The 27,898-nt window shown below is 38.7% G+C and overlaps 1 protein-coding gene across 4 annotated transcripts in view; it reads right to left on the bottom strand.

Moving 5' to 3' along the window:
• Nucleotides 1–395: 395 nt before the first annotated feature.
• Nucleotides 396–27,898, bottom strand: part of STAU2 (staufen double-stranded RNA binding protein 2) — a 175,041-nt gene continuing 147,538 nt past the window's right edge. For all 4 annotated transcript variants that reach the window (XM_065830481.2, XM_065830483.2, XM_065830482.2 and 1 more), the window contains 2 exons: nt 2,347–2,435; nt 396–1,508 (listed from right to left, as the gene is read on the bottom strand). In XM_065830481.2, coding sequence (XP_065686553.1) covers nt 1,415–1,508; nt 2,347–2,435 — 183 coding nt within the window. In that variant the 3' untranslated portion in view covers nt 396–1,414. The remainder of the gene's footprint in view (nt 1,509–2,346; nt 2,436–27,898) is intronic.

Genomic DNA, 27,898 nt, shown 5'->3' with positions numbered 1-27,898 from the left:
CAAATGCTTCTAAAATCCTGTGTAATGTTGTCGTGACTGTTATGCAGTTGGTAGAAGCCTTATGTGTTTATTGTATTAGGTTTACATCAAATAAAATATCGTATTTTGGATAAATAAATGACTTAAATGCCAGAATGACTGGTCTAACATGGTAAGTTTGTAGAAGGTGGTGGCATGGGAAACGTAGGTTGAACCTTGGCATTGGTGTGGTAGTCAGTCATTTGTTAGTTTGCAATTCGGGGGGTGGGGGTGGGATTTGTTTGGGTTTTCTTTTGTTGGTTTGCAGTTTTTGTTTGTTTTGGTTTTTTTTTTTTTGGTTTTTTGTTTGTTTGTTTTTCCACTTAATTCTCTTAGTTGTCTACCTGTGAATGATAAAGAAAGAGACGACACTGTCATTGTACACATGAACTGATGTGGTTTTACTGCATTTGGCCACACACTTAAAATAAATATGCTGGTAAAGAGCAGCCACAGGTCTTATCTCTGCTGCCACTCTTTTCACAAAAGAACAATCTTTTTATCAACAGTTTTCCATCCTCAGCTTGGTACCATTGCAGTCCTACCTTTTGCTCTTGGTCCGAATGCAGAGATCAAAAACGCTCAGTCAATGCAAACGGTGGGCTGATACAACACACATAATGTGGTGTAGATGTGCTTCACACAACAGAGAGCAGAATTGAAGGGGAAAATGTTGCTTGGAGGCAAGACGCCTCTTCGATTATGCCAAGGAAAATCAAATACCATACCTGCTTTTGTCCTGGAGTATATCGAGACTGATCATAACTAACATCTGTTCATGTTAAGCAAATACTCGTCATGATTTAAACTTCAGTTTGCATACAACTCTGAGTAGTGCACCTTAAAGTCATACATATTCATATAGAATGAAGAATGCATAATGTCTGCATAAAAAGGTAAGCTGTATGACTATATATGAAGACAACAACTACAATTCTCACAGCACTGTCATTGGTTAATTTTAAAATATTCAAGCATTATTTAAAAAACAGTAAGCTGAACTTAAAACTACACTATGAAAAAATTGTATAACTGAACCAATGCTGACTTGTTTTTCCTCAATATTAATCAATTTTAAAGTTTCCCCCTTTTATTTTTAAATGTTTTTTGTTAATTAGTTGTTATTTTAACCTCCAGTAACATGATCAGACTTCTTCCGCCTCTGGGCAATTGAGTAATGCTCTGATCTCAGGTTCTAAGGGAAATGTCCAATTTTATTTTTTTCCACAGTTGAATAAACAGTACCATGTATACTATCTCTTGTGTTAGAATAGTGTTGTCTTCACATAAGACCCAAATAATGGTATTAGTCATTCATTTCCTTGTACACATACACCCTATTGCGTGTTGACAGGTTTATAGGGATGCAGTGGCAGCCGTGGGTGCTGGGAAGCTCCTAGACGACAGCCTTTGAATCCTTGCAGTCCTGAGCAATGGTGCCTGAGTTAGTCTGTTTATTGTCTGCTTTCTCTCCCAGATGCTTGACTTGTCTGAAAGATTAATATATTAACAAGAGTGGTGAGGTCCAGGGTTGCACATCTTTAAGACATGTTTATTAGCAGATGGCACATGAGATTCAAAGGTCACTGTGGAAGGTAACATTTTAAAGTGAAACAACAATATTTATGTTCAAATACTATGCTGATGAGATCATATGGAAAAATGTTTCTGATTAAATTAGTTTATAAATAGCCATGATATATGTATTGAAAATTCCAAACACCACTTTTAGTCTTCTTTCTCTTATTCTATTACTTCCTAATTTATTTGGTAACACAAGACTACCTTCTTACATAAACAGACTAGCAGCTGGAAAAAAAACCTATACTGGACAGACAATCCCACTTTCTTAAATAATTGAAAATCCAGTGTGAAAACTGGTTCTATTGTCTACTACTTAAAGCAAATATTCCATGTAAGAGTTTTTTAAGACCTGAAAGAAATTTTAACTTTTAAACTCGGTGGGGTAAAATTAATCTTGCAGACATAAGGACTTCCTGGCAGACAGTTATCCTTATTTACAGGCAATATCATGTGCTACAACACATTTGACAAAAATGATGTTATGCTACTTACACAGAGCCCATACAATGAAAAGAAAATCCTTTTCTTTAAGATTGCCATAGGAGGACTGTCTGTCTCATAGCTCATTAGTAAACATTATCAGTAATGCTAAACCTGAAATCTTATTTATCCTCTCAAATTGTCACAAACTCCAGAGGAAATATTTTCACACAGGTTTAAAAGGGCAACTGAGCACTTAATTAACATTTCTTATCTACCGCACCACACAGGCATTAAAATGCAGAAGATTTAAATGGCACTTACTTTTCATGTGCTCCGTTTTCAACTTTCATAGCCCCTTCCACTGGATCCAGTCCTTGTTCTGAAAACTGTTTCAAGGCACTTAACGCTGCCTAAACAAAAAATGAGTCGTCAAAAAAAACCACTGACATAACTGTATTTACACCAAATGAAGGTGTATATTTTGACACTGTAGATTTAAATAATTTCCTATATTTTTAAGCCATTTAGGCTACAGAGCTAACAGAGCAGGTACATAACAGCTTCATGATAAACAGCTGTGCTTGCGCATGGGTTTGAGGATGTTTTCTTCTTCTTCCCTCTGGGTACATATGAATGACTTCCATTTGTGTTAATGCAAGATTCATCACCATCAAGAAGAACATGATGTACTTTTAGGATTTTTGCCCCTCTCTCCAGCTTCTCCATGCGCCTTCCCAGAGCCCATGATTTCTGGAGCTCCTGTGGACAAATTCTTGTCTTGTAGTTGATTGCAGAAGGTGTGAGCAACAGGAAGAGGGTCAGCAGGACACTGCCAGGACTCCAAGGTAGCAGACTGATGTCTTATACATAGCTAGTGAAGTGCACTAAACAGGGTGTGCCAATATGGGATGATTATCAGCAACAGAAGAATGATCCATTTTCAGCTGACATTTTTCTGTGCAAGAGCATTCTTTATTGACCAGCTTCTCCCATATCTTCATGAGTCCTCCTTTAGGACTCAAAATTGTTCTTCTCTCATCCTTAACTGCTTTGGTGAAATACAAATAATTTTTTGTAATTACTAATAATTTATCAAATGTTGATTATGAAACTCTTACAGACCATGTCGCTGACTTTTAAAACACATCCAGCACAATAAAACAGCTGAGGTCAGCTCTGTCTTGAAGGTGAAATTAAAGCAGGACTGAAAAACTGATTTTTCTCTTTAATCATTCCCACCTAACACGCATTTGGAACTAATCGCAGAAGGAAACAAGGTAAATTTTCACAGACACTGTCATCTAAGGTAACATCTCAAACACTGGAATTGACTGCAGGCCCTATAGCACTTTTCTTTATAGTGAGGTAACAAATGCTTTTTAGAAAATTGGAAGTTGCTCTCTTCTTAATTGCTGGGACAGAAAGAATCCATGTCTCCATCTTCATTCCCCATTCCTTTTAGAGAGCAGGGACTCCATCGGGAACAGGAGCTGCTATTGTAATGAAGTACTAGATACGCTTTTGTACTAATTCTTTGTCTGGATTCTCTCAACAGCTCCTTCCTTTGAAAGGTATGTTTATACGACTTAAATATTATTAGACATTGTGTATTTTGGTGAGATGAATAGCAGCACAAAAATTGCTAGGCTGCCCTGAAGTAAAAATCCCCAGATTTGTCTATAGTAATGAGTGGCTGCTAATGCTTCAGAAGGCTGTACAAGATGCTCCCAAGCATAATGCATAAAGATGGAATCTTTCTAGTCTGCAAAGTTTTAGAGTTTTTGCCCAAGCAAACAAACAACAAGCTAAATATTTTACAAAATGTCTTGGTAAATCTCAGATTATCACTGTTACTTACCCATCCACTCAACCTTTACCATGTGTTCTGGTCTGACAGCTAACCTGCCCTCTGCTTGCTGCTTCTTCTCATCCGTTGATGTAATTTTCCCCTTCATCTTAAAATCTTTTTATTCTTTCTCCAATGCTATGACTAAGGGCTGAGCCTCAGGTTCACCTCAGTAATTACTTCTTCCATAGCAGGATCTTTCAATTTTATTATCCATTGAGTTCCCCAGTGAATTTATTCTCCGTTTCCTAATTTATTCTGGTTTTCTTGACATTTTGATATATTTGTATTTTTTATAAGGCAGCTCTTTCTCTACCACCTCACAGTGTCCCTTGTAGTTTTAGACATGCATTCTCAACTCCTATAAGCTCTAATCACCATCTGCCTTTCCATCCTCTATCTTGACCACTGAGCAAAACCACTGTTTGTTCAACCGAGATAACTTTTCCCAATGGCAACAAAGGTTTTCATCCACCCTCCTCTAAACTTCTCTGTTTCTTCCAGTAACCTGACACATTTCTTCATTACAATTTCTCTCTTCTCCTCCTCTCTCTGGGGTCCTTTTCATCACAATGCAAGCACTACTCACCATGTGATGAAGGGGAGCAATTTTGGCTCCTGTGCTGCCTTGCACAGGACTGCTTCTGTATTGTACTTTAGGTGGCTATGGATTAGCAACACAATAATCTGCTGTCCTCTCATGTCAATTTTTGATGATGCGTATTAGCAAAACAATAAGAATCTCCTTTCTCCTTAAGTATGGCGATTCAAAAACCATTACTAGGTAACCCTGTAAGGAGAGAAGGAAGCTGAGACACATGCTCCTCCTACAAAGTTTAATTGGTGTCTCATCTGCTTTTGAACCCATCTTGTTGACCTTTTTATATCCATTCTTAGCTTCTAGGTCTGATGTGTGTATTGCAAACTTATTGTGGCAGAACTATTGGTTCAGGCTATTTGTACAGTGGTTTGGATGAACGGGCCCTGATCATTGTTGGTAAGAAATAGAGCCAAGTAATGTTTCATTCAAGATTAGTTCGCAGGTTGATCATATGATATGCAGAAAGTCTGATCTTGATCAGTGGTCACTGAAATCCCCAAATCATCCGAGATTAATTAGACCAACTTAAACTTCCTAGTTCCTTTCTAGAATTGCTCTGAATATGATTACATCTTTTACTTACTACTGTCTTAGTCATAGAACTGGCTATTACAAGGCGTAACACATCAGTTACAGAGCAGCTTTCAAGGGTTGCTCTTCAGAAAAGCTGCTTTGGAACTTTCTGGAGGAATATTAGCCATGGGAGGAATATCAATCTCCATAGAAACAGATCATGAGGGCATCTCTCCTCTTCTAACAGCCAGGGAAGAAGTACTACAATATAAAATAATGAACTCTTTGCCTGTAAGCATGGATCATTACTATATGTGTGTCAAGGAAATAAATATGGAATAGTTAAAGGAAACATACAAAATTAAGGTAAGATTCAAGGTGTTTTAAGATAAGCACGTTGAATACAAACACAACATCCAATCCTCATGCCTGTAACATGGTGCAGTCTATTTCTCCATCTCATCCTTCTTCAATCCATGCCCTTCCCAAACTGAAATGTGATATAGAAGATAGATCTCAGATCTATTGCATTTCTGAAGTCAAATGTCAGAGGGGAGAAGAAGCAGGAAAGCAGCCCTGTAACTGTATCCTCCATCTTCCAAGTAGAGGTGTCAGGTGTTTGTGGGTGGAAGCCTTACTACATATACCCCAACTTTTGCAACAACATTTCAGTTGTGGGAAAGTTTCCTTCCTTGTTAAAATGTCTATTCATGGATGTAACTGAAGGGCAGCAGAGGAATGGTAGAGAGAAGCCTTGCAGTGTTTTAGAAACTCCCCCTTTTCTTTCTCCCATAGCTTGCTTACATTTAGAAGCATCAGCAAAGCTGAGAGACGCTGGTAAGTAAACAATACTTTGGACCTTAACAGATGTCCTTAATGTTTCTTTTCTCCCTGTCATGCCCCTAGACAGACATGAAGATGTCGGGTTCAGGAAGGAAGCTGACAGCTGAGATGCTGTGACCTGAATAGTCAGTAGAGTGACACAGAACCCAGGTAATATGCAGCAAAGAAGAGTTACAAGCTGTGACGGATGCACTAGACTCACACCCCCCCCAGCCAAACCAGCAGCAGTTTGTTACAGACTCATCTGCGACACAAGCAGACACCGGGCTAATTTAATCCATGATTCAATTCTATTAGTCCCAACAGATTTACACCACTTGGCTTAAATATAACTGGTAAATGGCAGATAACTTAGTTTAAATGAAAAGGAAAGAAAAGAATGGAACATTTGACAGTGAATCTGGTGAACAATTTCCTCTTTTAAAGGCTCAACACTTCCTTCCATTGATATTTTTCTTACAAGAGAGCATCTGCACAGATACAGAGAAATTTTTCACTCCCCCAGAAGATTTTACAACTGTTTTGTGAGTGAAGCCCCATAGGTTACAGAACAGATGTCCTTACACATTTCTTGTATCACTTGTTTTCTGTGTAGCTACAACAGCGCCAAAAATACGATGCCAACAGGATGCACCGCGCTGTTAGCTGTTTGTCTTGGCTGCCATTTCCATCATTAGTATGTATGTGTATCAGGATGGAGATGGATGTTTCCAGTAATTTTTTAGCTTTCCTCAAGTCAATCGGCAATTAATAAATAGCACTGAAACTTGCAAATATTCTTCCTGTTCCTCACTCTGGGGATTAAGCATCTTATAATGACAGTATAGTAAAACTAGATCATTCTTTTAGCAAGAACAGCAGGCAGGCACTACGCTAGCTCATGTGCACTTAAGAACCACATCCTCATGATAAAATTTTCACATGTTTGTTTTAGCACAGTATGTAGTTTGTGTTTTTCCTCTTAAATCTATATTGCATTTTAGACTGTTCCATAAAACCAAACACTGTAAAAGTTTCTTGTTCTCTGTGTTCCTTCCAGTTGACTTTACCAAGGAGGTCTGAGACAATCATAATAAATGCACTGCTTGATACTGTTAGTTTACTGGTGAAATGTCTCACAACATCAGTTTTCTAAGTACATAAAAAAGCATATTCAGCTTGGCCTTAATCAATGTTTTCTTTAGACATAAAAAAATATGGGCAGAAACAGTTACGTTGCAAAAAATAGATTAAGTCAGAGTGCAGGGTATGTCATGAAGGACAAGATTTTATTGTCTTTGGTAGCTGGGTCTTAGTTCTAGACTGAGTTTGCAGAGTCAAGTGACTCATTGTGGTCATACCACCTGTAGCTACGTGCCACGTACATGAACAAGTCTCAGGCTGTGCCCGAGTTTAGGCTTGAGAAAATGCTTGCATGCCAGGTTAAAATGATAGACAGATCTAACTCTTGTCCTTGATTTCACTTGCAAGCCAGAGTTAGACAACAGAGCTAGACAACAGCAGAGTTAATGCATGCACAAAACTTGTAGCAAGCATATTTACAAACAATCAATTTTCATCTGTTTTCTAAGCCAAGAGAAAAAAAAGCCATCTAAAGCAGAGAGGTTCTTCCCTTCTCCCTGACAGTTGAGGCCTCAAAAGGCAATATCATCCGTGCAATAACACTGCAGCAAAGCTGTCTGCATCAGTAATGAGATGCATTACATGACTTTTTAATATGTGGATTTAAATTTCACATTTAAAAATCTGTCAAAAATACCCCAACGATATCACAGCTGCAGAGGTGAGTTTGAGGATGCCGTGTCACAAAGCTAAGCAACTATTTAGATTTGTATGTATTTAAAATTATTGTTCTTGGTGACTGTTTTTACTTTCTCTTGCTGAAGAATTTTTTGATGAAGCTTTCACCTGGCTTTAACTTGTCTGCACCTAAAATTGTGTGCATACAGAAATGCACAAAGGGAAGACATATTTGCTTGTGTAGACTTATGTACATACATACAAAGCAGCTAAAATTTGACTCTTTAAAATATCCATGTAATTCTGTTAGATTTACCAGTTTGGCCACACATATGTTAAACAAAAACTGCGTGATGGGTATTGCAAATGAATCCCTTTTCCCCACAGCTTTTGTTGTAAATTAATTTACTTCATCACAAGCTATAACTTCTGCTAGGAGTTTTCTCCGCTTTCCTCCCAACGTGCTATTGTCCCCAGTTGATTAGATTTCATGTGAACCAATGTTAACATCTGTTTAGAAATTAAATTCAGAAAGGCTTTTCACACTGCACAATGTAAACATTAATTAAATGACTTTAAGCCCTTTCCTCACACAGTTTATGATATGCATGAAAAACACAGGGTTATAATCTGATTAACTCATGTAGTTTACATGGAAACAACATTTTCCTAACTGATTAATCTCTGCACAAAGGCACAGTCACCTGATAGGCACTACAATTAAGGCTACTGATTGCAGCTGTCAAGAAAAGGAGCTTGGAGGTAGAAGGAGTCCAGCATCTTCAAACAAAGAATGATGATTCACAGATATAGCTTAGAACAAGTCTCATGTAGTAGTTACTGCTACCCCCAGGCAACTCATGCAGCCAGCATTTAAATGACACACAATCCACGTACAGCCTGACCTTGCCAGCTTTCTGGAGATAATCCTAAAGTAAGGATTAACTGTTCTTGAACAATTTTTCCAATATATTAAGCAGAGCTTCTATGAACAACAGCATAAATGTCACCTTCTTCCACCTAGCTTTATTGGACACAAGACCATGCCTTTCAATATTTCAAGTGTATGGAGTAAAAGACACTACTAAACATGGAATTTTGTTTCTGTATGTTTTCTCTTCAACAGTCTACTCAGCTAGACTGCTTGAGGTAACAGTAGAGATGGTCAATTAGGTATGGCTTATTTTAGCATGGGAACCACCACACTAGAAAGCTGACTGCCATTCTTGGCACTGTGCAGTAATTCCAGGTGTAATTAATGTCAAAACGTTATCTCAAAGCCCAAGAAAAAGCTGCATGATCATCTGAGGTGAGACAGTTCTATTGCTTTAATGGTGATTCAAGAGTTTCTAGCCACAAAGAGAGAAAACCACGCTGAAAAGCACCTAATTATAAAAACAATTAAAAGGTACGCTTTCGTATGAAAAGTATTTGATAAATAATAATGAACGTCAAACTTAACAAACTTAACACCAATGTAAGAGATTAATCCAGTGTGGAGAGGCTAGTCTGGCTGCCAAGTTCATACTGCGTTCTTACTGGTGGATGAGAATAAAAGAAGAAAAGATTGCAAAGAGATCTGTACGGGACTCAGAGAAGAAACATTCTTAAATCCGTATCTTCTCAGACTCCTCCCTCTTTACATATTCTTAACTGTGAGGAGCAACATTGTCAGGTGTTACCGAAATGCTAACCCTTGCCTCTGTGGCAATCTATGCTGGAAACCAGTAAGTTGGCACTTCTTCATGAATGTCTTGAAAGAGCTTTCAGGTTCAATGCCAGTATCTACTGAGGCGTGTCTGTGTCCTCTAACAGCAAGTGAGGTGTGAAGGTTTGGCCCCAGTATCAGTAATTAAAACAAGTCCTAGTCAAGCCTCTTTTGTCAGGTAATTTCAGTACCTTTCCAGTGTATACTCTTTAGTCTTTACTGGTTCTGGTCTACAAACTCAGAAGTTGTTTTAAAGTAAATCTATTTTTAAATTCAAAATTTCATAGTTTTTCTTCAATTGTTACAACTGAAAGAATTATGCATCTTCACATCTTACCAACAGAAAAATATTTTAAAATCAAATTTTCAAGTGTTTACACTAAGTATATACAACAGAAATTCACCAGTCAGCAATTACTCTTCAGATCAATCATCTCGCTTCTAATTTGATGTGCTCAGACAAAAGCTACTTAACAGTAACTTTCAGAAGGAGGTAGACATTTAAGTAATATAGGTGCTTTCAATAATCAGAGACTTCCAAATGAGAGCATTTAGATGGCTAATTATTATAAGGGTAGGTAGAGGTTTAAATCATGCAACTGAGACAACACTCAAGCATGGCTGAGAAGTTGCAGACAAAAGTTATGGGTGACTTTAAGAAACGTGGCTTTAAACCTAAAACTGAAAACAGCACAATGTATATCCTCAGGCAAAATCCTGCACCAGCAGGGAAGAAAGGCCATGAATCACTGTCTCTTTCATCACTGATGGCTGGAAAATATCCTTGTCAGCTGTGTTCTCAGAACAATTTGATTTATTTATTTATTTATTTATAGGCATTTTGCCCATTGCTGCCATAGGTTTGCAAGTCCACTGTCTTTAACCCTATCCGTATTGCAGGAGATTTTGACCTCTTGATTTTAAATAAGTGGATTGAGGTTCTTGGCTGTGCAAGAGTTCATAGTGACTTCTAAAAGATACCGCAATAGACAATCCTCTTCATTTGTGTGGCCTCCACAGTTCCATCCTGTTTTTAACCTCCCTACCACAGCCTTCACTACATAGCTTGCAGCAAATAAATGAGGCAAAGACCCATATTGTGAGTAGTGTAAATGTAGCCAGAACTGTTTTAACAAAATCAAAGAGCTCTAAGCTGAGCTATATTTAAACAATACTTAAGCATTGATTCTGTTATTTAAGTGGTTTTCTTAGGCAACCGCTCATGCAGAGTGGTCAAAAAATGGATATTAAAAGATTTTTTGACTTCAGCAATTTTTAAATGAAAAAAATTTTGTTCTCTCATACCAAGATCATACCTTAGATTTTAAGTGCATGTCGGTCTAAACATAGTGAGTTTAAACCTTGGTTTGAAGAGAAAAGCAATAGATTACACTTAATGCAAAGGACGGCCCATTGGCTTCTTCAAGCAGCACATTGTAGCTGGAGCAATGGAGGAGTTTAGGTAGGGCTGCAGATTCTTGTATCACAACATTTGTAATGAAGCCCATGTACTCATACCTCTGCTTCCCTGTAACTCTGCTCCTGTGGCCCACATATCAACATTTGGAGAAGGATACTTCCACCAGAGCACTAACAACCAATCCCCCTCTTAATTTTCCAAGTCTCATTTTACAAGCATGAGTGTACATCCAATGAAGTACTAAATCCAGATTGACAGCTAAAAGCATTATATTTAGCATATATGGCATATAATTAGAAATCTGAGTGTTTCCAAAAGGCAAAAATTTTTTATTCTGATCTCAGGGTATTTTTACACTGCATTAACCAGCATTTTTCTCCTAACTGAAGTTGATTTAAGTGAGATCAGAGTCAGGCCCAAGAGCTAAAAGCCAAACTTCTCATCTGAAGTAGTTCATAATGTAATTTTGCCCTTGCTAACTGTTGATGGCTTGTCCTCATCCCATTTTAACCTACAACCATCAGCTCCTTTAATGGAAGTGTCTATAAAGATCTTCTCTAAAATATGCTTTTCCAGCACACTTAATGTCTTTTAATGTCTTTCCAATTAAATCCAGATGTGAAAAGCTTAAGGAACAGTTCTCAGGACTGAAAAAGATGACATAAATCTTGCAGCTGACAGAGATCCCACTGAGCTCAGTTGGGGAAACTCACAGAGGACTTCTTGTGGGCCAGAAAAGCTGCTGGGTATAAAGACAGATGTGTATACTCCTATTAAAAAAATTTAAATAAAAACTGACTCCTACAATGAGGTATCCACAATTATCAGGGACATTACTAACTCAATCCCTCAATGTGCTGAGCACATCCTGTGTGGTACAGATTTCCATCGTCTTTTGGGGAAGTTTATCAGAGTTGAAGGAGGTCACATCTGTTTGGGAAAGAGCCCTTCACCTTTCAGGATTGTAGCTCTTAAACCAGTGTAGGGGCAGATTCTGGAAAACACTGTCTGTCTCAGTCACGTACCACTATCAAAAGGCAGATAATGTACTTGGCAAAGTGAGACTCTGAATTTCTGCCCTCCCTCCTTTACCTCCTACATAATCAGGTTAGCAAATTAAACTGTGGTTTCATTATAGGAGAATCCCCTAATGTGCTAGTGATTATAAATTCTTACCAATCTAATGGGAAACTGGGTATTCCTAGTAGCTGACTACCACTGCTGGACAAGTGCTGTTTGTGCAGCTGCCAATTTGAGGTTTGTTTTGCTATAATCACTTGTACACTCTCAATTTTTTTTTTTTTTAATTTTATTTTTTATTTTAACAACAGTAGATCATCTTATTTTGCTCCTTCCAAACTGTTTGTAAACATGGGCTCAGCTCAAGCCACATCTTTCAGAGAGACAGGAAACAACCCCCCACACAGCCTGTGTTAACGAAAGTTCCTAGAAAACTGCCCAGCACTAACAGCTTTAATTCTTTCCTACTCTTCTGCTACTTATGTGCTTATTTTTGAAACTGGTAAATTATCCAGACAGATCAATGATTTTTAAAGAGCAACATCCTCATGAGACACCAGAAAGAAAAAAGGAAAAATGTTCCAGGACTGAAGAAAAGCCCATTTCTAACAAGATGAAGTCTGAATCCACGTTCATTAGTGGCAGAAAATTCAGTAGAGATGTTTTGGATACTGTCAGTTTCATTTTTTTAATGCCCATAAAAAGGTTTTAGCGCAGTTTTGGTGTCATGAGTGAATATACAGAAACATGAAAGTAGATGCCTGAATTAAAAGACAATCTCACATTACTCAAGTGTGACAATAAGTGATCAAATACGGGATTTGGACAACACTGCAGGCCTAACACTGAAAGCAGTAGGCTCCTAAACATGCACAAGAGCTCTTGAAGATAAAATTCCTTTGGTTCTCAACTTGCTTCATTTTCCACAATGGCTAGCACTTTTCAGGCTATCACTCCTACAGGGCTGAAGACTGGATCTGACTCCCACCAAAATCAATGCTTCATGACCATCACTCAGGAGACACGAGGAATGCCCTTCCCTTGGAATGAGCCGCCGTCTCCACAAGGATTCCACTCTTGGCTAGCTCAGGGAATGAGCTCAAATCTCCTGTGCTTTGCTGCCAGGGACCACCAGGCCAGCTCTGATTTATAGCTTTTTCTTTGCAGTTTTATGATACAAGAATGTTCACTTGTAATTACAAGAGCATTTTGTTGGCTCTCTGCCTTCACTTGGGTATGCACAACACCATATCCTTCATTCCAGCCTTTTTATGTCAAGACCCAAAATTTGAGAAGAAAAGTACATCCGAAGTATTATGAAGATGCTGCAGATCCTGATACTCCTCAAAGAGGGGACTCATCCATATTTGCTATGGGGGACATATGACCTGTTGGATAGGACACTGAACTAGAAGTCAGGAGGAGACCTGATCAAATCTCTTTCCCAGAAAAACAGTAAATCAAGAAACAGACCTTTTTATGAGAATACGTCAGTTTTGAGAAAATATTTTCTAGGTCCAGGATGGACTCCCCAGTCAAAATACCACAGACAAGTGTCATCCATGACCATTGGGTTAATGACTATGCTTGCACTGGCACATTCATAGTTGCTTGTTCTTCTGCATGAAAAAAATTCAAGAGGTCTCTAGTTCATTTCAAAGTGACTGAAAATACTTGACCTCTTGATGTGCTTTGAAGGATAAAAAAAAATTTGTTTCATTCAAAAGACAGTGACTCTGCCACTAACCTGCTGTGTGACCTTAAAGAACCACTTTAGCTCAGTATTATTCAGACATTTACTTTGCTTCTGACTTTGAGACCATCAAGTAGTGCATTTCTATCACCTGTGGTGTGTAAATTTGATTTTGTCATTCTCGGTTGAGGTATACACTTCTTCAGAGGAAATTCCAGGTATTTTAGATACCATTTAATAGTTAACTGTCAAACAATTTCCACGTCTTTTAAACAAAGAATACTTCTGTGCTAGCTTAATTTATAGAGCCATATATGTCCCATTTAAAGTGGCTGTGATTAAGCAGAAACACTAAGCTTAGATTTTTCTACTAAATGAGAAAAGTTTAAAACCAATAAACTGTATCTAGGGTTTTAGCTGGGAGATGAAATAAAGGGCACATTTGTTCCTGGTCACTGAATTTTTAACCTGGGTTTGTTGCTCCTGCTGTTAAGCTCCTATACATTCCTTACTAGCCCATAGCACCCAGCACTCCCAGCTCTCAGTGTTGGGAATTAGAGGTGAATTGCAAAATAAAACCACTTTTTGGGGAGAAGTAGTGTATGGCAAGTGTTAGATATTCTGACAGAAGGTGGGAGCTGAAAAGGTTAATATTTAAAAAGAGGACTTCTTCCACAGATTTTTCTTTTTTTAATTTTAGATTAGATGTATAAATTCTAACTTAGCATTTGGATCTGAGGATTCTGACGATATCTGGAAGATGCTGTTGAATCTGGTGGATAAAATGCAAGCTATACTTTGTCTAGCCCTTTAGGAGAGGAGAGGAGCGGTTGAGCCTTATATTTGGACTCAGCTTTCCGTCTCAGGTATGAGAAAACCTTTCAAGTGTCTCAAAGTTTGCGTTTATTATACAGCAAGGAGGAAAGAAAACACCCTGGTATTCCAACAGCAAAAGAAAGTTAAAGAAAGCTATACTATCTCTGTCCCCTCTATCCCTTTTCAAGTTTATATTGTTTGCTCGGGTTTTTTTAAGTAAAATATTTTAACCTGTCTTTTTGCAACACAGGAGTAGTATCATGACTTCATTACTTCTCCTTCTACCTCAAAATCCTGTGAGGGTATTTGAATATTTCCTAAAGGTGAATTAAAAAACTAATCTGCTGTCAGTTTCTCATCACTCCAGTGATCAAGCTAAATGACAGTATTGCAGAATACTTTGGTAATACGTATTTTTCCCCTGCCTAGTCCAGTGCTGCTGTTTTACACACAAATTCAACCATTTCTTTAGCAAATGCATCATCTTGAAGTGAAGAATTAGTCTTCACCTAAAATCCATACCAGCTACCCTGCTATTCATTTTGTGAAGTGGCAAATGTACTTTTTATTGGATTATTTTAATATTTTCCGCTGCTTGCAGCTCCACTTTTTAGTGGAAAGGCCAAATCTACCCTAGATTCAGCTTCTACTACCATTTGTATGTTGATTCAAGTAGGAACTGGATGTGTGCTCCTGGATTTGCCCTACAGTCATTAACTCTGGCTGCTACTGCATTACAAGTAGAAATATAAAAAGAATACTAATGATGTGGGATGGAGCAGGCACCAGGAATGCTGTCCTACACGCTTCACTGGTACGAAGGGTATACCTCAGGTACCATGTACCTCAAAAAGGGCTTAAAGGAAGACGTTAACAAGCAGGAACCAGATTTCCTCAAGAACTTTGACTTCTTAAATTCAGGAACCTCTCCAACTGGCAGCTCATCAATGCAGATTAGACACTCCTTGACTCTGATTAAAAGAGCTCTTCAACGATCGACCTGCTTTTCCTCCACTTACAGTTACAGTCAAAAATATAGATATATGTCCAGCAACTTTACTGAACAGCTGGCTTTTAGTCTGGAAGATCTGCTAACGGCTATTTTATCATTTCATCCTAGCATGTATTATTAAATTCCATTAACCACAGCTGTCAAAAAGAGCTTATTCAAAACTTTGCTAGTTACAAAATAACCTGTCAGGGTTAGATTCAATAAAGAATTCAGGTGCTTACAAATTAGGCACCGTAAGAGTGAAGTTTTAAACAGCACATCCCTGGAACAAAATCAAAGGTCTGAAGTTAAGTACTCGGTTTCTTCATTCAGTGTTAAGAGGAGAGCCAGGTTTCTCTGAAGAATGACCCGAGAAAGCTATAATACATGCTGAGTATGGAGCTACCTGCAGGCAATGAGGTATACCAAGCCCAGAGGTGAACTCCTGCTCCTCTCTGGAGTTAGGGCAACAAAGGTGATTAAGGGAGTGGAGCATCCCCCTTATGAGGAAAGGCTGAGGGAGCTGGGTCTCTTTAGCTTGGAGCAGAGGAGACTGAGGGGTGATCTTATTAATGTTTACAAATATATAAAGGGTGAGTGTCATGAGGATGGAGCCAGGGTCTTCTCGATGACAATCAACGGTAGGACAAGGGGCAATGGGTTCAAACTGGAACACAAGAGGTTCCACTCAAATTTGAGAAGAAACTTCTTCTCAGTAAGGGTGACAGAACACTGGAACAGGCTGCCCAGGGGGTTGTGGAGTCTCCTACTCTGGAGACATTCAAAACCTGTCTGGATGTCTTCCTGTGTAACCTCATCTAAGTGTTACTGCTCCGGCATGGGGATTGGACTAGAGGATCTTTCAAGGTCCCTTCCAATCGCTGCCATTCTGTGATTCTGTTCAGCTGCAAAGCCAGGGCCTCCTGCAGAGGACCTGGCAGCTTGGTCAGCAAGTATACACAGACGCACAAGCTGTCTCCTCGAGGCAGCTGGCTCTTCCAGCTCTTCAACAAGCCTGAGGAGAGCTCACTGTTTTCACAGAGAAGACGACCACGAGTGAAGAGGTTGGAGGCAAGACTCCCCTTTTTGTCAATGGCAAGGATGTGAGAATGCTTGTCCAGGGTACAAGAGATACAGATTTTAGATTTCTTAGCTTTAAGACAACAAACCACCTCCTAGTTGACAATCTAACCCTCAGGGTAAGTGATAGGGATGATTCAGCTGTCACATTAAAAATAACTCAACATTCATGGGCCAAAGAAAAAAGAGTAAGGAAGAAACTGGCTCCATGGGCTAATGATCACAGCAGTTACTTAGCTATCCTGACGATCACCCCATGCCCCCTAGATAATTTCTATTCTTTACCCAATTATTACTTTAACACCAAGTTCAGAATGGATGAAAGCAGGACCTGCAATCCAGTACTTCTGCTTTTCAATGGCTTCTTTAACTGGTAGGATGCAATAACAGCACTTTTGCTTTCTCTGTGCAATCCTGAGTATCTGAAAAAATTTGCTATATGGTGGCTCTTTTTATCTGAGAAAGTAGGTAAATAGCTGTACTTGCATTTAGACAGTCTCCTGTGACACGCCATAATGAACACCTTAAGGCTGTGGAAGGAACAGAGTCCAAGTTCACATTTCCTGAGTAAGTCTACGTTACTGTGTAAAGCACAGAAACCACTAGCGACTACTCCAGCCACAGCCTTCAGGATGCTATTTTGTCTAATATTTTTCCATATGAGGCACGTTAACTAATATACAGCTATATCTTAACGAAATATTTTATTAAGATAAATAATAATAATCCTTCACTACTCAAGTTCTCTTTATGCAACTGATTCCAATAAGCCTGCTCATGTATTCAAACCTTATGAGAAGGTCTCCAGGATCAGGCTACAAGCAGTTTTACTCTGCCATGATAGAGTAAAACTAAGTTGCCTAAAATCAACATACAATAAAGCAGAAATACTAATGTAACCTAAATGACAGTAAGAATAAAACATTATGCCCAATCTCAGTTAGCTCTAAGAATTTAATACTTCTGGCTGTCATATAAACAATACAATCACAGCATGAAGGAAACATTAGCTTTTTAAGGCTGCCACCAGAAGCAGAGAAAATACACTCCTAACCATGCATATTATACAGCAATATTCTTCAAGCACAAATAAGACCTAACTGAAATCATGCTTGAGATGATAACTGTCATGCTATCAAGTTACATTAAAGAGAGGAGGAGATCAGACTTATTATTTCTTTCACAATGAAATCAGTATAAACAAATCACATAATGTTTGGACACCAAACTCCTGAAACAAAGAAGCCTTGAAAATCTCTTAAAACCACCCACAGACTCCGCTTGCTGGCCTGTGATTATACAAATGGAGAAAATCATCCAAACTGCGATGTAAACCAATGTCAGTCTGCAAATGATAGTACTACAATGGTTCTAACAAAAATTAAAGCAAGTCCTTGGAACAGCCATCAGTGAGGAACACTGTCATGTTTATCTAACCATTTTCCTCATAAATGAGGAATACTTTTTCAAAAACTTAATTGCCATCCTGAGGATAATAGATCTCTTGTGTGTCTTTACTAAACTGCAACACACATCCAGCTAAAAAAAGTCTTAGACCAAAAGTAAAAGAGAAGGCGTCCTAACGCACCCCATTGCCTATTGCATTTCAACCTGCTCCACTATGAAACCCATTTTTTCCTCATTATTTGTTATGTGGGAATATTCACCCTCATTTTCAGAAATACATATGCCAAACACCTCATCTTTTTTTCTCCTACAGACTACACACAAAAAGAGAGGATCAAATACTGACAAACCTTTCAGTTCTTTCAGGAAAATGCAGTGTTTCTGTACACCATACTTCTAACTCAGAACCGTAGTTCTTCTCCTTGCCTAGCAGCCAGAAACAAATTATCCTAGACTTGAAAAATCATGTGCCTGTCTAGAAGAGATGTGAAAGAATACGGTCTGTTCTCTGTCTATAGATATCATCTTGAAAGTGTAAACCACTGTGTACTTCACAAGATGCAAGACACACAACAGTATTAGGGACTCAAAAGCACTGGACTAACTCAGTTGCCCTGAAGGTGGGGACTATGATCGATCAATTTTTTGGTCTGTTTCCACTCAATTTCAGATCCTATAAGGCTGAAAAATATTTTACTCAAATCAGGAGTTAACTATATGATACAATCTCTTTCACAAATGTTGTGAAAAGCAGTGGCAGTTCTTTCTTTCTAGCTATGCCATAGAGGTATTTGATCATTCATACACGTACTTAGGAAAGAAACTTAGTTCATTAGAATCAACCACCCCTGCAAATTGTTTAATAATTTATATTCCCCTAACATTTACCTCATTCTTGTCTTCAAGCCGCAATTGACAGAACTGTAACTTGGCATCAACAATGGATGTTAAATATAAAAAAGAAAACAAAAGAAGCAGTAATGAACTGACAAAGTTTGTTAGTCTTCTCCAGTAAGGGTGCAAGAATTAACAATACACTGAATGAATATCAATCACTCAAATACAGTAAATAAAATCTCTATATAAATAAAATAAATGAAGAATGGTAGCTGACAAAAGCTCAACAAGCTTGGGGGAAAAAAAAAAAATCCAGTCATTATTACACTTAACAGACCGAAATGACAGTTTAATTATTAAGAAAATGAAAAAAAAGGTTGTATTAAAATGAATTGTCATTGTAAAGAAAGTATCTTCTGCAGTACTTACACAAAGTCTGTTCCCTCATATGGTCATATATGCTTCTTCTATTGCTATGTTACTAATATTTGATCTTTTCTACTTCTTTTTTATTATATCATGCCTGGCTGACATCAACTTTACCAGCATTTCCATGTTGAGTTAACAATGCACTTTTACATGGACAGTGCTTTTACAGGAAACATAAGAAAAAAACCAAGTTCTAGCTGCTTTTCATGACCACTAGCTCTCTTGTGTTTTATTTATTGCAGTGATTTCACCAAAGCTGGTCATAAACAAAAAGCTAAAGTATTTTTCCCTAATATTTTTATATGATTCTCAATATGCAATTTTAATTTATAATGTTTATAACTTGAATATAAATTATTTTGAATTCTAAATGCAAACCACAGAAGTAAAATAGAAAAGCATTTTTTAATTTGAATGTTCAAACAAAAAATATTTCCCACCTTTAACTGGGGTAGGGGCAGGAAGGAGTTTTCAATAAACTGTCAGAATTGCATGCCGATATTTTTTGTATAATAGTTACAAGTTCACAACGTACACTTCATATTTTAATAAACAACACGCTTGCTTTGCTAATAATTTCTAAAAAGAGCAAACCCCTCCTTGTAACAGCTGCAGTGTCCCAGATGCCATAAAAGCAGAATGCCTCTGCTATGCATGGGAGGGGCAGACCTTCCCTCTGCCCAGGCACGTGGGGGTCCCAACCAGCACCAGCCTCTCAAAAGCACATCGTGCCTGATGGGGTTTGGCCACAGGAGAGGGCAGGAGCATGTGCAGAAACGGTTTAATGGCTAAAATGTGGGATGAGTCAACTTGTTGCTGTACAGATAGCAAAGGAGTTTCAGACCTGGTGTGCTGAGCAGAAAACAGCAGCTCCAGCCCCATGCCTCAGTCTGCCCCTTGCACCAGACTGCAACTGCCCAATTCTTCTGATTTGGCAACAGGATCAAGCTCTAGATCTGAAAAACTAACTCCATAAAGAATATGATGCGCACATGCTGAATAACAACTTACCAAGTAGTCAGAGTTGATTGTTGCTGACGAACAGTAAAGTTTGCCAGGCAAAGGAGCTGTTTGGTTTGTGGGAAGATAACATTTTCTATTGTTGTCTCTACAACGCCCTTAATAAACTCTTAGACTGAAAAGAACAAGCCACAAAAGCACTGATTTCTCGTGGAAAATGGCAAGGCTTCTTCCTTCTAAAGCATTGTAGAAGATCCTACCTGGTAGTACTAGAAATGCCAGCCCTCGTTTTCCTGGGGAAGTGGCAGTGAGGAGCTCCTGTCCTCCTCCCAAGGTCATTATTCCCCCTGTACCTCATTCAGGTTTTTCACCAGTTCCCCTCAGCAGTGAAAAATCCATCACCATGCCCATTCTACACTTGGGCTGTTTCAATCTGCAGGATGCCATGGCTGATAGAGTCACTGCTACTCCAGGGCATCCAAAGAGCTATGTACAGGGTCTAATGGTAATGGAAGAAACAGGTTTTTGCCTCTAACATCCCATAACAAGGACAGGGAAAACACAGGGTGAGGTGAGGCTTGAGATCAGACAGAAACTGATCTGTGATCTTCATCATGTAAATGAGGGACTTAGTAATGCAGTTTTCTCTTTGGAGAATGCTACCAGACAAGAGTAACTTGACAGCTGCACACTCATAATAGCCAGTTTGGATTCCTGTATACTCTTCAGTCCTACTCATTGTTCTATTACTTTGCATTTAGATGTAGAAAACTCCATGCACCTGCACTGTGCAGCATTAAACCCAATGTCTATTAAATCTGCCAACAAAGAAGCCAATTCACTTGGTGGATTTATTTGATGTGGCCACTCACTGCAAAGTGGGTTGGTTGAAAGCACAAACTTCTCTCAAATCCACCACTGCAGAAACAACTGTAGCATTCTACTGATGTGGGCAGGACCCAAGTGAATAGGGCAATTCGCGGCACACTTGAAAAATAAGTTATTTCTGAAACAAAGAAAAATGTTCCTTTGTTCAGTTTTAACAAGTTTCTTGACTTGTATTACCCACTTCTTCTTTTGCCATTTCCAAGGAACGTTCCATTAATCATCCCTCTAATGGAAACACTTGTGTCTGATCACTGAGCAGTGGACACAGGCATAGTCTTGGGCATGCACTGAACAAGAAGCCCAAGGGAAGCCTAGCTGAAAAGTTTGGGAAAGCAAGGATGCCTTTTTAAAATAAACTTTGGAGAGGTCAGCAGGACAGCAAGGGGTCAGCACCAGGCAGCCAGTGGGTGGATGGCACAGGAGAAAGACAACAACACTTGTCATTAATTATATCTGTTGGAATGCTACACATTTCCCCCCCCAAGTGGTAGTACTCCAGACATCCCAGTACAATCTCTCCCACGTCCTACTCGACCCCAGGCAGGGCACATGCCAAGAAGCTTTCATACACTAGAAGCCAATAAGTAGCTAACACAAGCAGAGGTTAAAGAATTTAAATTGTCCCTCCACTTTGAAACATTTTTTCTCTAGTTTAAAGCCATCCTCTCATAACTATCTCCTCTACCAGGGAAATACATATTTTCTTAGAGCTAAATATGGCTAGATTTCTATGCCCCGCCACAAGCTAACAAAACCCTGACTTTCTTTGGAAAGGAATAACTACTGGGAACTGCACTGCTCAGAACAAGAAATCCACTCCTAATATCAATACTGCAAGATTCTATTACCATGTACCACTTCACTGGGTCTAGGCATGTCTGATCTGCAAAGGTGCTTCCACCTATAAATATTCTTGCAAAATGTCTGCAAATGACAGAATGCATTACTACAGGCGATGTTCTTGCAAAACTATCCCTATTTATAAGGCTGTTTCATAAAGAGTAGTATCTTCTAATAAAACTCACAATAAATTGTTGATTGGAGAAGAAATGGCAGACTAGTAACTCATTGACGGATCCATTCTCACTTAAGCCTGAACTCATCAGAGATATATTCAAAGATCATTGTTTTTTCTGAGTATAAGCAGACAGGTATCCCTGGAGTGTGATTTATCCTATCCTAAATAGACAGGTAGGAGGAATCAACTTCTGGAAATTTTTCTTTCTGTACTTTCACTATAGAGAAACCCATAAAACTAGTGGGTTTCTTGAGTGTGTATGGAACATAATCAGAATCTGGGGGGCGACCATACTTGAGGAGAGTGGGATGTCCCCCATACACTGGAGAACTGCATTTCATACTAGTGGAAGTAGAGAAAAGAACGCTTTGAGCAAGATTGATCTGCATATGCTCCGCCTTGCTAATGGGTTCTGATTATTAAGTGGGGAAGTAATGAAAAGCGTGTGCTGAGGCCACTGAAAAGCATTGCAGTATTCTGTGGCTTAAGGAGAAATTCCCCCACAATGCAGGGAAACGCTTCACCCTAAATCCATCTCTTTAAGATTGTAGTAGAAAATAATTTTTCTTTTTGTAGAGAATAAGGAGATCTTTAGCAAAAGAGAACTCCCTCAGCAGATTAAAAGTAAACAGTCCCTGACTCTTCTCATTTGAATGATGCATCAGAGAATATTCAAACTGTTACTGTCTGACAGTTCAGGATCCAAGATGGGCTTTGAACCCACAGCTTCAGTGCCCAAGTCAAGACACAAAATTCTTTTGAAAGCTTTTATTTTACTTTTTATCCCTAGTTTTCAAGCTTTCATACAGTCATAAAACATGGGTAAAACTAGGCTCACTCTACAAACATAAAATATTGTGGAAGGAAACACATGCTGCGGTAAAACACAGTATCCACAGGAAAGTATTAATCATTTTTTACTGAAAAAAAAGACATATAAGCACCAAATGTTGAAAAAGTCACAGCAGTGTATAAATAACTTGTGAAATGGATAAAAAACTCCAGAGTGACCCACAGTGTTTGGCACTCGGATGCCCATTCTCCAATCATTGAACAAGAGAGGTAAGAATAGAGACTAAGTTACACCTAAGAATATGAAAAGTAACCCTTCCTGCCTTCCCCTCAGAAAGAACAGCAAACAAGCCAAATAATGAGCCTGTTGTGTTGATTTAAACTATTTGCAAAACTGCAGTTGAGTTGCGCTTGTATTAACCATAGACTAGATGCCAGGCTTCCTTTCCTATCTCGAGAAATTAATCATAGCTGGAAACTGCATCTACAGGAGATGGAGAGAGAGGCCTAAAACACAATGCAAACCCAATGAATTCACTACTCAAAACCCCAAAGAAAAGTGAAGAGACTGAATGAATCATCAGTTTCAAAAAGAAGCACCCTCAGGCAGTAGAATTCATTCCTTGGATTTCATCTGAGACCTCATTATGAAAGCAAGTTGGCACCACATTCCAGTGCAGTTCCTTCAATTTAGCTCCTCTCCTCCATTACAAACATGCATCGTTTTTTCTGTTCTGTGCTGCTCGTACCAGTGAAGAAAGTTACAGGCTAGTGAGATTTCTGTTCCATAGTTATAAACCATATACATGTATCAATTCATAAAGCTATATGCGTTGGTCTAGTCTGACCTTGTGAATGTCAGATGGTGATAGTGCTGTGTTTGTGTGTCAATCTGAGAAATCGTATTGTGCTCCACAGAGCTTTAGAGACACTTAGCAGCTTCTTTCCATGGATAAGCATTTTTCTTCTCAGAATTCATTCTTTGTCATGTGAATTTGTGTACCTTCAGACTTTTGCTATTGGTTCTTATTATGTCCTTCTCAGGTAGATCGAAGAGTCTCTTAGGAAATCAACAATATTTTCTTTGTAAGTACTTTGACAAAGTCAAGTCAGCTCCCATTTTTTTCCTTTAGACATTAAACCAAATGAGCTTTCAAGTGTCTCACCAAAAGTCATTTCTCCTCACTTCCTCCTACTTTTTCTTTATTTTTGGTGGCTGTTTTCTGAACTTGGCTCAGTGCTTCCATATACCTTTAAAAATGCTGACATCAGGACTAAATGAATTCTTTCAGCATCAGCTTGACCAATGCCATGTACAAGCATATACCTTGTAAGTCATACTTACTATTACCCATGACATTCGTGGTCTAGCACTGTAATGGGAACTTTTATTCAATTGCCCCTTTCATACAACTCATGATCAGTTACTTACTTTTAGGCTAAAATTCTCCAATCTGTCAGCATGGCTTTGATTCTTTGTTCCTTGATGAATAATTGTTCCATTAGCTATGTCAGGATGGACTTTGTTGAATCAGCTGGTTTACCACACTGTATTGTACAACTCAACATAATTTAACACTCTTTATGCTATCAGCAAACATTATTAAGAGATGATTTTATGCCTCCTCCCAAATAACTAATGAACATACTGTAGATAACCCAAGACTGAAAATTAAAACTGAATTTTGAAGTGCTTATTTCCGTATTGTGTAGAAAAAGAGCAGTAGAATCTATCATGTACTGGAACAGATTTCTCAGGAAATGCTGTATATATAATAAAAAATAAAAGATCAGGTCACATTTTCTGCTCCAGTCTCCAGTTTTGTGTAAACTAATGATACAATTGAAATGGAGATATTAGTATGTGCCAAGAAGACACTGCAGGTCGAGCTCTGTAATTTCTGTGCAGATTAGGTACAGCGACCCTCCTTTCTGAAGCTTATTACATGGCATGCTCAAAATCCATGGCTTTTCCACACTTTTTGGCATATTAGGTTTAAGGAATACGTATAAGATCAAAGTCTTGACCTGAGTATATCGGTCTGCCGCATTCTCAACAGAACTAACAAAGAAGAAAAGCAAAAAAAAAAAAGTTATAACTAGCCCCCAACTTTGTTACAATGTGAGAATAAAGCTGAATATTGGTGCAATGTAAACTACCAAACTTGAAGGTGGGAGCTTTCAGTATGATACAGCTTGTTAATGCAGAATGAAACATTTGAGTGTCCCAACAGATCTTGCCTACTTGTGGTGAGTTGACTCTGGCTGGCAGCTAAGTCCCCACCCCACCACTCACTCACTCCCCTCCAGTGGGATGGGGCAAAAAATGAAATGGCAAAAGTGAGAAAAACTTAATAAAGGTAGTTTAGTAAGTGAAGAAAAATGGGATAAAACCAAGTGACGCAAAGGCAATCACTCAGCACCTCCCAGCAGCAGACTGATGCTCAGCCACCCTTTGAGTGATGGTTACCTTGGAAAAACTGCCACCTCCGCTTTTTGCTGAAAATGATGTTATACAGCATGGAATAACTCCTTGGTCAGCTGGGGTCAGCTGTCCCAGCTGTGTCCCCTTCCCTACCTCTTGCCCACCCCAGCCTGCTTGCTTTGGGGCAGAGTGAGAAACCAGGAAGGCCTTGACACTCTGCAAGCACTGCTCAGCAACAGCTAACACATTGATGTGTTATTGACACTGTTTCCATCACAAATCTAAACCACAGCATCGCACAGGCTACCATGAAGAAAATAACTCCATCCCAGCCAGAGCCAGTATCCTACTGGACAACAACAGAGGTGTACCTGGTACTAAATTCAGATTATGAAAGCAAGTGGCCAGGTTGCTAACAGCTCTGCTCTGGCCCAAGTGGGTATTTACCTTATTTGGCTACAGAGTATATAAAGTCAAAAACAGCTGCATATCCTGAATTCAACAGGCTGAGACTGTAGAGTGTTATAACCAAGGGAGCTATGGATGCCTACCGCCTCTAACCAATACTGGGTTTCCTTCAAGAAAATAGAACATATATATATATATATATATATATATATAAAATAAATGATAGGATGCTTTCCACACAAGACAAATAAAGGCTTTCTTAAAACATGAGTTCTGCTTCACTGAACTTGTCTTGCCTGTTTTTTTAAAAATAGTTTTATATGAAACCAACTCCTCTTTACTGCCTTGTAGTCTTAAACTTCATGCTCTGCTTGCTTCAGTATTTGAAAATCAATTATTTCAAAGTATTATTGTTATGAAGAGTTAGTTGCACAGATTACCCAAAAAAAGATTGTTCAGAACATTCAAACTGCTTGAAATTATTTAGGGTAGCCTTATTTAGAGGTAAAAACAATGACTATCCTTACATCTTTCTTAATCTTTTATTAGCTTACCAGCTTATTTTAATTTTCAAAACTCACATACTTATATACTACACACTGTATAGTCGCAGTCTGCACTGTCTCAATGACAGGATATTAAATACCCTGCACTCTGTTTCCATTTAGTGTAGAAATCTAGGTCTGCTGCATCCAGAAATGGAATTAAGTTATCAGAGAATATTGATTTCAACATTGAGAAATGTTGTGGCTTTGATGAAAAATTTAATTGTGAAACACAGTTAACATAAAAATAAGATAGAATGTCATCTATTAATTTCAAATAGGGTATTAGAAATATGAGACAAAAATTAAGTTCTGAAAATTCAAGTTTCTGCATCATCCTCACTCAACTGTGATGTTATTACTGGCCAAAACTACTTGGTTTTGTTCCCATAGCTTAGCTAGAAATTTATTTGTTGATATATGATCCCAGAAAAATCATTCTCTGAGTTGGGATAGGAAAACAGCTTAGACATCCAGCCCTTCCTCTGGAAAGGTTTTCTAAAGGCTCCATTCCTTAGGTCAGACTTTTATGTCTGGGCTCATAATCTGGGAAGAGCAAAGCCACGAATCCCCCAAAGTTATTATTTTATATAAAGTGACCTGTCCTCCAGCTGTTTTTCCAACCAGGGAGGCTGGAAAGGGAGATCAAGGTTATACCTGCCTATAATGTAATAGGCTCTTCCCACCCTACTAAGCTCCTGAAAGCTAAACCAATGTGGATTTTCTATCCTATATCCAATTAAGGAAGAAAAAAGGATCAGGTAATCCATGAATTTAAGTGATGCTGAGATCCCATTATGAGAAGAAACCTTTGGACCTTTCTAAGTTTTACAATCCATTGCCTGAAGCATTCCCTTGAATTATTTCTTGCAGAGTTCAGCATGTTGAACAACAAGTACTTGAAGTATGGAGGAGGAAGATTTGGATACACTGGTATTATGTGAGACAGGAACATCAAGCAGGAGAGCAGCTTAGTCCACTGACTTTCAGTGCTCTGTGGCACCAAACCCAGAGCATTTCACTCACCCTGGTGACTACTCCCAGGATCTGCACTGGAGCAGCTCCCGGGGTACATACGCAGAACGCCGCAGGAGCTGGCACCTGCAGCCTGCTCTGGGGCCTGGACACGAAACCTCCCCAGGCCCACACACTTGGATGGTACCCAGGGAAACCCCACTGTGGAGAGAAGTGGCACCTGCCACTTGTCCCTCTATGAGGCTGGGAGATAGAAAGAGTGTCTACCAGTCTCAGGAGCTCAGAAGTATTTTTCTGAACGGGGAGCTCAAGTATTTTTCCCAATAGTTATATCAAATGTATCCAATATTTGGAGAAAGTAGGCGGTAAGGCATCTTATTAATCTAACTATACGGACTGAAAATTATACTATCCCAAATTCTTTTCTAGACCTGCCAGAAACAGGATATCCTGCATACAAGGCTTCCATACATGAAAAAAAATCAAATCACACTACTAATATTCAGGCAAAGGAGCTCTGTCTCATGACAAGCCATATTCAATTCTCATCATTATTTATCAACTGTGTACATTCTCAAGGAGAGATTTTTAATTCCTTTTTAAGTTTGAAGGAAGTACACAGGATGTTTTTATGTTTTGAAAAGTGTGTTCTTCCATTTAATATTAAAAATGGCTTTTTTTGTTGTTGGTTTTTTTGCTTTGTTTTTGTTTGTTTGCTTGTTTGTTTTCCCCTAAGGAAAGGAGCACCACTTCTTTACGCTCTCTTGAAATATTTTTTCTCACTAGTTCTGAAGAAACTCCACCACTTCTGCTGAAGGAGGAAGTGGAGATGCCAACAGTTGATGCTGATTCAGAGGCACCCCCCACATGTTGTAAAAGCTGCTGCCTAAAAGGGATTATGTGTTCCTTGAACTATTA

The sequence above is a fragment of the Patagioenas fasciata genome, chromosome 2, assembly GCF_037038585.1.
Source record: "Patagioenas fasciata isolate bPatFas1 chromosome 2, bPatFas1.hap1, whole genome shotgun sequence".
Lineage (NCBI taxonomy): Eukaryota > Metazoa > Chordata > Aves > Columbiformes > Columbidae > Patagioenas > Patagioenas fasciata.
The sequence above is the reverse complement of the archived record's forward strand: the minus strand, read 5'-3'. Positions and strand labels throughout refer to the sequence as shown.